At 34.8% G+C, this 9,450-nt stretch overlaps 1 protein-coding gene across 1 annotated transcript; it reads right to left on the bottom strand.

Moving 5' to 3' along the window:
- Window positions 1-2,506: 2,506 nt before the first annotated feature.
- LOC107738996 (serine protease 30-like) lies at window positions 2,507-6,346 on the bottom strand. The gene is made up of 6 exons (XM_016550940.1): window positions 6,287-6,346; window positions 4,542-4,562; window positions 4,147-4,315; window positions 3,796-4,064; window positions 2,880-3,019; window positions 2,507-2,801 (listed from the first exon to the last, which is right to left on the bottom strand). Exons 1-6 carry the CDS (start codon window positions 6,339-6,341, stop codon window positions 2,529-2,531), a joined length of 927 nt encoding a protein of 308 aa, XP_016406426.1. The 5' UTR covers window positions 6,342-6,346; the 3' UTR covers window positions 2,507-2,528.
- Between the last annotated feature and the right edge of the window lie 3,104 nt (window positions 6,347-9,450).

Genomic DNA, 9,450 nt, shown 5'->3' on the forward strand with positions numbered 1-9,450 from the left:
TTTAAAAAAGGGGAGGAGATCGTAAGAAACTCTGGGTTTACTGAAGAAAACCTGCTCCAGACCCAGTTAGGTTCATAGAGTAAGTTACCACGGTAACTGACCCTGAGTATAAGTTACCTCTCTTTCAGAAACGGGCTTGACTTACCCTGCTTTCTCGTGTTTGACATACCTCCCATTCTGAAACAGAAAACCCAGAGTTTCCCTCATTTCAGGGTTAACATACTCATAGTTTTCACTTAACCTCCTTTCTGAAACGGGCCCCAGCTCTGTGCAGGGAATAAAGCAGAAAAACAATTTTTTTTAATTTCAAGTTTATTTTGTTGACATAACATCAAAACTGGTCAAATCAAGTACAGGTTTTCAGATACATCTAGGGCTGGTGTACATAAGTTACAGATACCCAGTTCATTTCAGAACACAGTTTGGTTGTTTTGATCTTTAAGGCCCTGAGACAAGGTATTAGGTTATTGTACACAAAATGTTATTGTACAACAACATTTAATTTAAATACAAAGGTGACTGCAGTGCATTTGTGTTGCTTTATCATAATATCAGTTCACAGTGACACAAAGTGAAGATGACTGACTTTACACATATTATTTGTGTTTCAAGTTTAGATCAAATATTAACTGATCAACTGTCTGCTAAACTTAATTACTTAAGATCTTAGTTCAAACTCCATTGTACACTGCTTATGCATGTTAAAAGATAGTTATTATCCTTGGTTACGAAAAGTTACACTTTATTTCGATAGTCCACTTTAGACATTTAACTAAGCTACTATAAGTCACTTTGCAACTTACTCTCATTAATTTGTGATTACATGTCAACTAACTCTCATTAGAGTATTAGTAGACTGCTAGGTTAGGGTTATTAGAATAAGTTGACATGTACATGTAAAATTACTATAGTCAGTAGAATATCAGTTGAGAGACCATCAAAAAATAAAGTGTCATTGGATATTACAGTTGTTGTTTTTTTAAATTGGTTTGGTACTATTTTCATAAAGTGTGCATTTTCCAAACTCTTAGTACTAATATCACAACAGATCATCAAAAGCGCACCTTTTTCAAACATTTCAGCATATATTCACTTGTCTTAGTACAATACACACAATCACAAAGTATCCTTTTCACTAAACAAAATAAGTATTTCATCTATAAAAATGTTTCATTCACAGTAACAGCATTTCATAAAGCTCTCACTATCAAAGTTTTCATTTGCATGTCTTCTCATTCAGTTTCATACATTTGTCTATTATTTAATCTAACACATCTTAATGGTTAATCAGTGAATCAATTGGTGCATCTATAGATATAGATTCAGTAGATATAGTTTCTAGAGAACTTGTTTGCAATTTACGGATAATCAATTGAAATTAATTATTTTTACACTAAGTGATTTATCTTAGATGATAACCACTATTCTGTGTGTGTGTGTGCGTGTGTGTGTGTGTGTGTGTGTTTTGTAATTTGGGAACATACAGCTGGATACAAGGGAGAGGAACTGATCAGAGATTGATCAGAGATGTATCAGAAGAAGGGAGACAGATGGCATCAAATACAGCATTTTAAATTACGTTATGCCATGTGATACTGTATGTAGAGGCTTATACCATGGTAGAGACTGCACATAACTCACCTTCCATCTGAAAAGTTCAGCTCCAGTATAGATTCAGTCATATGGCACAGTGAGGACATTTACTGCATTGACAGTAAACTCTGTTCTAGCACAAAACCTTATGGCCATGTCATACCTTCATAACACCTTTTGATAACACACTGCATAAATACTTTTACAAACATTATGGATTTTATGTGAGTTATGCAAGTTAGGTAATGTAAGTGTATTTTCTAACATGACAATTATTGCCTGTATTACTGTAATTATTTCAGCAAACAAGGGATTTTGAAACATGTATCTTGCATTGTTTGCTCTTGAATGAATTGATTGTTAAAAGTACTAAATTGAGAGAAGATCACAATGTTGTGTTTAGGTGATTAAATCAAATGTTCTCAATATATATTACAATAATCTTATGTTTTGAAATGATTGTGTGGATGAAAATATGTGTAATTGAAATTAATTAGATCAGTTTTGAGAGAATGACTAGTGATGTTACAAGTGTGATCAGTTTGGATGTTTGTACTAAGAGTTTTGAAAATATACACCTTACTTATGAAAATAGCACCAAACCAATAAAAAAAAAGTAAGCAGACAGTCTATTAATACAATGATGATTTATTGTGTGAAACATGATTGATACACGCTAAAGTCTTTTTTTAAGCAAGTCACTCTGCTGCTATCTATGCTTTTGGGCAGTTATCAATGATACAGTACACATAGAATCTCCCGTGTCTGAACCTGTGAAAATTATGCTTTAATTATATTCATTCCTACATATTGAGTGTTGTGTTTTCCTCCATTCATATTTCTATTGGTGATAAATACTTTCCAAATGAAATGAAAATGTCTTCTTCATAGGTTACACTTAACAGTTAATATCACTGATTATTATGACTAAATTTTTAACAAAACAGAGAGAAGATGAGAGGAAAGATGGAAAATGTGAGTGAAATGGAAAATAGGGGGAGGCTGTTTGAGCTTCTGAATCCACTGGATTTAAATTCCACAAATCCAGGCAGGTCACTCTTTATCTGAGAGCTGATCCAGTCCTGGTAGCGAGACACTCTGGTGTAACCACCAGGGTACTTGGGTGCTGTACACTGTACGCTGAAACTCGTAATGCCAGACTGAATCCACTGCGAGCCATTAATAACCAGTGGACCTCCACCATCTCCCTGCATAGACAAGCACTTCACATTTACATCATGCCAATATACTGAGCATCTGTAAGCAGACACTGACTGATGTCTTACCTGACATAAGCCTTTCCCACCCTCAATTGGTCCAGCACACAGAATGTTGTCTGTAAATATGCTTTCATAGATAGATTTACAATAACTGTTGCTGATGACTGGTATCTTCACCTCCTGCAGTGTGTTTGGAAGAGTGGTGTCTGTTGCATATAAATCAGTATTAAAAAACACAGTTTTAAGACCAATTCACACCAAGAATGTTAACTATAATAATCTATAATGATAACTACATTTTTGTCTACACCAAAGGATGACAGCATCCTGTTTATCCACCTTTTTCCTCACTTCTCCGTTTAGTTGTGTGTAATCAGCTGGTGAGCAGTGGAGGTAATGTGAAAATAAAATAAACAGGCCTACAGACTATTTAATAACACCACAGCTATATATGCAATTTCAGTTTTATTTTGAATAATTGTACAGCCCTAGCTCTTTACAGTCAGTGATTCCAATGACATCATTCCACTCTGTCTTTATCATTATAGTTGTAGTGTGAACTGTTATTAAAACTTTATGCTTATAGTTATCATTATAGTTACAGGCCTATAGTCATTTGCATGTGATGACAAAGTTTTAGGTTACACTTTATTTCAATAGTCCACTTTAGACATTCTACTAAGTAACATGTCAACTAACTCATTAATTTGCACATGCATGTCAACTAACTTTCATTAGAGTATTAGTAGACTGTTAGGTTAGGGTTGGGGTTAGTAAAATAAGTTGACATGAACTTGCAAAGTTACTTCAGTAGAATATCAGTTTATCAAAATGAAGTGTTTGCAGATATTTAATTGGACAGTCTACTAATACTGCAAAGTTACTTATAGTTAGTAGAATGCCAGTGGACTATCAAAATAAAGTTTTATAACCTTGGACATGTGGACCGAACACATGTGGAAATGTGTTAAGTTGCCCTCACCTCCAAAATTAAGTTTTCCCCATCCAGTGATCCAGCTCTCAGTACCCGCAGCAAATGTACTACCAGCAGCCGCCAGACAGACGGGCCTAATATAATCATTGAAAGTCACAGAAGAGGAGAGCTGGACCAGTGCTATGTCGTTGTCAAATTTATCTGGGTGATATTTAGGATGGATGATGATTTGAGCCACAGTTCTGGAAATCTGATGGGGGTTTGTGCCTATTTGCCATTGACGTCCCAAGTAGATTACTGTGGTCGATGCAGTCAATCTGTAAACATAAATATTTTTAAAAATCTGTATTAATTCCGCTGTTTATCTATCTATATATGCAACGTTATGCCACTACATACTCCTGAAAGCACTGAGCTGCAGACAAAACCCAGTCTTTATTGATTAGACTCCCACCACATACAAGACCGTCATTTGGAACATAATTAATGCTCGCTTGCCAGGGCCAAGACCCCTCAACTGCATTTTGTCCTCCAACAATCTTGGGGTTAAGGGGGGCTCGGCCACACACTGATGAAAAAAAAAGAAGAAGTGGGTATTCAATGTGGGAGATAAGATCAACATAAATATTTGTAGCCTTTCTGTAATCTTTTATTGAAATGTAATAACTTGCTCCTCATTTGAAATCCCTCCTGTCCTTATGCCTGTCATAATACCTAATCAATTCTAAATGGACAAAATCTAGTTCTACCTCAGCAAAAGCATTTGAATGGTAATTAAGAGTGCAGAAACTTACCATTTAACTGGCAGAGTGAGCCTATATTGGAAAAAAAGAAGAAGAAAAACAAATAATTAGATACTAAACGGATTAGAAATGTTTAAAATTACAGAGCTGATAAACTGGTTTGAATAGCCTGCAATCAATATTTCACATTCACATTAGCACTGTTCACTTAGTTCACTCATGTAATAATAATATAAAAATTGTCATTATGTACTCATCATTCTAAACCTGTGTGACTTTCTTTCTATTGAGGAACACAAAAAGAGCAATTCTGAATGATGTACTGTTAGCCGACATTATACAATGAATGGGAACTGAAGCTTTGAAGGACACAAAAGCAGTATAAAGTACAATGGAAAATGGAAAAGAATGAAAACACATTGCAGTAAAAACCTGTTATATGGATAACTGTAAGTTGCATTACCATAGAATTAAAAAATATTATTACATATATAAAATTTAATGGAACAAAACATTTACTTTTACTGTAAAATAATGAAAAATTATGGGTTTTGTCAGTAAAAAGTACGAATTAATATCTATATTGTATTCAGCAATACATACTTTTACAGTATTGTTAAATCGGTTTGTTAGTAAATATATGAATCAATCTTTAATTGATGGTTAAAACAGTAAAAGAACATTCATGATACATCACATTTGATTGCATTTTATAGAAATAGTTATCTTGATATTTTTATCAGTTCTGAACATCAGGGTGTTTTCTGTTATATTTTATGTTGTGTAGGTCATAGTTCAGGAATGTTGGTAGGTAATGATATGCTTTACACAATCACCAAAATGACTATGGTAATGCCAGAAACATTGAACCTTTTTTTTACAGTGTATCATAAAAATATCATAAAAGTAGTGACTCTTGCACTAAATTTGAAATTTCATCATTTGTATGATACAGTTTTGTGTGATGTCTGAAATTATGAATTATCTACTGATAATCCTTAACTCCATTGAGCTGATAATCACTGCGATGGTTACTGCAAACGTTTCGTTCATCACTTCTCTCATGAGCTCTAATGAACTGAGATCTCACTATAAAAAATATGATGAGTAAGTCATGGCAAATTGTTTTCTATGCCATTAAAGTGAAAGAACTGAACATAAATATAAGAGCTTGATAAAAATGGTCATTTTAGATGAAAATTTCAGATGGCACTTAGAGGCTTTTGCATCTGAACACTTCATATATATATATATATATATATATATACATGTTACATGAAATTCAGCTTGATTTTTTAAGTTGGTTTAAAGTCATTTAAGTTGAAATGACTTATACAGCCATGTACATCCATGTTTATTATACTTAAAAATTTAAGGTAACAACTGAATTTACGGTTTGAAGTTGAAATAGGTGGAAATATTTTTACAGTGTCAACATTTTTCAATTAATAATGCCTTAAATTATAAACATTTTAAATTATAAATTTTAAATAAATTAAATTATAAAGTTTTGTCTTTTGGTCATTTTGGAGCTTAACAGCCTTAGTCCCTTTCATTATGTTCAATCCAACGTATGAGCAGAATATTCTTCAAATATTCTTAAAATATATATATATATATACTATATTTCTGCTACAAAGAAAATACGTTTTTGTCAGTTTTCAAACTATTTTAGCAAAAACAAAACAACACGTAATTAAATGAAATTAAAGATTTTTTCATTGCTATGAGTTTCCAAAAGCAACAAAAATGTAAAACAGACCGATTATTTATGCTGTAGATGTATCAGATTTTACCTGCTATGTTGAGCAGTATAACCCCTGCAACACACACAGCTAGACGCAGCAGCATCCTCATGCTCGTTTCCTTCACAGCAGAAGTGTAATGGCAAGTAAAGCAATGAATTCTGTCTTTAGTAGAGCTTTATGTATGAGTTTATCTGTGAAACATCATGTTTTTTTTTACTGCTATCCTATAAGTAATTTGAGAACACACCCAGCTATAAAAAATAAAATCAACACTGCTTCCAGTATCCAGATTGCTACTTACTGGCAATAATTCATCACTTGTTACTTTCAGTTTCAAACACATGGCCATCCCATGTGACTGCTTAAAGGGGTCATATGATGCGATTTCAAGTTTTCTTTTCTCTTTGGGGTGTTACAAGCTGTTCGTGAATAGATAAGATCCCTAAAGTTGCAAAGACTAAAGTCTCAAACCCAAAGAGATATTCTTTATAAAAGTTAAGACTCGTCCACGCCCTCCTAAAACGCTTCGTTCAAACACGCCCCCACATGTCTATGTCACGATGTGGGAAGATTTGCGAGTCCTGGATTAATTTTTTTGAGGATGCAAAAACAATAAAAACAACAGTTTGTAGCAATACATTTATTTTTGAAGCACAGTATGTCTGATGTTAGGTGATTTCGTGTGTGTGGGGGAACACGCCCCCTTAGAAACAGTACCCAGACTGAGCACAGCTTCTTGTACAGCTTCTACAGAATTCAGTTCCCCTGTTTCCCCTTCAGCGCGCATGCTGACCACAGTCTATGATGCTGACAAATAATGCTGACTCACAGCATGTAAGTACGTTTTCATTTTTAAAGGGGTCATATGATGCGATTTCAAGTTTTCCTTTCTCTTTGGAGCTACGTCATATGACCCCTTTAACACATACTGTACAGGGGACACAGGAGTTGTCAGACATTTAGTTTGGGAAACCTTTATTATGTAATGTAATGTTTAATGCACTTCATGTTGTCAGTAACAACAAATCGAAAATATATTTTCTTTTTCTTTGCATTTTCATATCAATATGGTACAAAATTGTCCTATTTAAATCAATGTGATAAACAAGTTAGGTGAAAAGTAATCTAAAAGTAATTTAAAAAAAAGTCTGATTATACTACCTAAAATGTGTAATGCAATGGATTGTGCTACTAACTACAATTTTTGTCATGTAATTTGGGATCAGTAACGGACTACAATTTGTATAATCTTAATCTACCCAGGGGCCCATTTCAATAAGGAGGTTCAACCAACTCTGAGTTGAAACTTTAACTCTGATTTGGCTTACCCTGAGACGGGAAACTTTTCGGGTTCAGCCAATGCTATCTCAAGGCCAATTCGTACATTTTTTATGAGGTGGCTAATTCGTACGCCCGCACTCGTATGATTTTTTATGATTTATGTGATTAAGTTTAGGGGCAGGGTTAGAGGTGTGGTCAGTGCCGATCCTAGACTTCTGGGGGCCCAACGCAAAACTGTGTCGACGGCGGGGGAGGGGGGGCGGTGGAGTGGGGTATGAGTGGTTATGAACGAATGAATGAAACGCATTTGTCCATGTTTCACTCCGTCTCAAATCGCGCTCGCGGAAAGCGATTGAGAAACAGTGTCTCTTCCACGGCTCGGTACGCTTTCAACTCGTTCTTTTTAGTCTCGAGCAAGACTGTATGACATTCACATTACATGATTTGACTGATTTTTACGTAGAAAGGGCGACAGCGCACCGCATTAAAAGAAATGATCATTCATGTTTTCATAACCGCTGGCCAAATTCAAAAACGAAACTAAAATTAAATCATCTTTGAGAGCAAGGGGGCCCCTTGATGTTTCGGGGGCCCAAAGCAGCTTACGTATTTTACGTATAGGGAGGATCGGCTCTGGGTGTGGTCCTACGATACGAATTCCTACAAATTTGCCACCTTATAAAATACGTACGATTTTTTAAAAAATCATATGAATTCGTACGAGTGAGGTCGTACGAATTAGCCACCTTGTCAATGTACGAATGTAAGAATGGTCATGAGATCGGGTTGGCATAACTGAACTGAGTTAGTTCAATCAACTCTGAGTAGGTTGACTCTGAGTTTAGCACGTGCACTACGACTATGAAAAGTCATGATGATCAATGGAGCTCCGAAATTATGATTCACCATGGCAAAAGCACCCGTCAAAAAGACGTCCGCTTTAATTCTTAATCACTGTTGTAATATCAAAGGTAAAAACTGGCAGAACAGTAAGTTATTGAACTAATATTAATTTTTATGGTATCCCACATGCAAAAGAAAAAAGAAGACGAGAAAAAGCAGCTAAACATGAAGTATAAAAACATAATTCAATCAGGTAAAGCTTTAAGCATAAGGTTCATGGGTATAGGCTACGTGACTTTACAAACATTTGACATATTAAATAAATATCATTCAGTGTCTATTTCAATGTGAAGCAGCTTTTTCCACATAGTCTAATGCTCTTTTCACATAATTAAATCCAAACTGTTGCATTTCTTAATTAGAGTAATGAAATTAACATTTGACTTCTACTCAGCCAACAGCAAGAAGGCTCGCAAAATAATGAAGAACAGATAAAGAGGATGGCCACAATACCAAGTACAGGAAGAATATTATAATGCAACAGGAAAAAGAATAAGGTTTTGTATTTGTAGGAAATAAAGATGACCAAATAAATGTACCACTGTGGTGGTGGTTACGGCATATATCTCAAACTACCCTTCCATCTGGCATCCTTCCATTCCTTAAAGTAATCAGCTTCATTTTCGATGGGTTTGTGCTCAGGAAACTACACAAATTTCTCATAAAGAGTATGAGAGCGAGGTTCAAAAATATCAAAATAATCCTCTCCCAATCTAAATGTAACTCTCTACGAATTAATGCAGCCACTTTATCTACAGGAACCTGTATAAAAGGACACACAGTTTCTGTCACTTTCACAGTGTCTGCATGATGAAAATATGTGCAATGAATGAATGTACCTGCACTGCAAAACATGCTTTTCTTACTTAGTATTTTTGTCTTGTTGTTTCCAGTCAAAATATCTAAAGATTCTTAAATCAAACTTTTGCGTTCTCTCGCAAAAGATATTTGCGTTCCCTTTTGCGTTCTCTCGCAAAGATATTTTGCGTTCCCTGGCAAAACTTTTGCGTTCTCTCGCAAAAGATATT

Source organism: Sinocyclocheilus rhinocerous, unplaced genomic scaffold, assembly GCF_001515625.1.
Source record: "Sinocyclocheilus rhinocerous isolate Xijiao unplaced genomic scaffold, SAMN03320098_v1.1 scaffold1517, whole genome shotgun sequence".
In the NCBI taxonomy this organism is placed as follows: Eukaryota; Metazoa; Chordata; class Actinopteri; order Cypriniformes; family Cyprinidae; genus Sinocyclocheilus; species Sinocyclocheilus rhinocerous.

What these genes read in the sequence shown, in the direction of transcription:
- LOC107738996 (XM_016550940.1), bottom strand. Translation starts at nt 6,341, where the DNA reads ATGCTGCTGCGTCTAGCTGTGTGTGTTGCAGGGGTTATACTGCTCAAC. An exon ending in GCAGCTCAGTGCTTTCAGGA is followed by an intron (nt 4,065 to 4,146) that starts GTATGTAGTGGC and finishes TTATGTTTACAG; the next exon opens with ATTGACTGCATCGACCACAG. An exon ending in GGGAAAACTTAATTTTGGAG is followed by an intron (nt 3,020 to 3,795) that starts GTGAGGGCAACT and finishes TATATGCAACAG; the next exon opens with ACACCACTCTTCCAAACACA.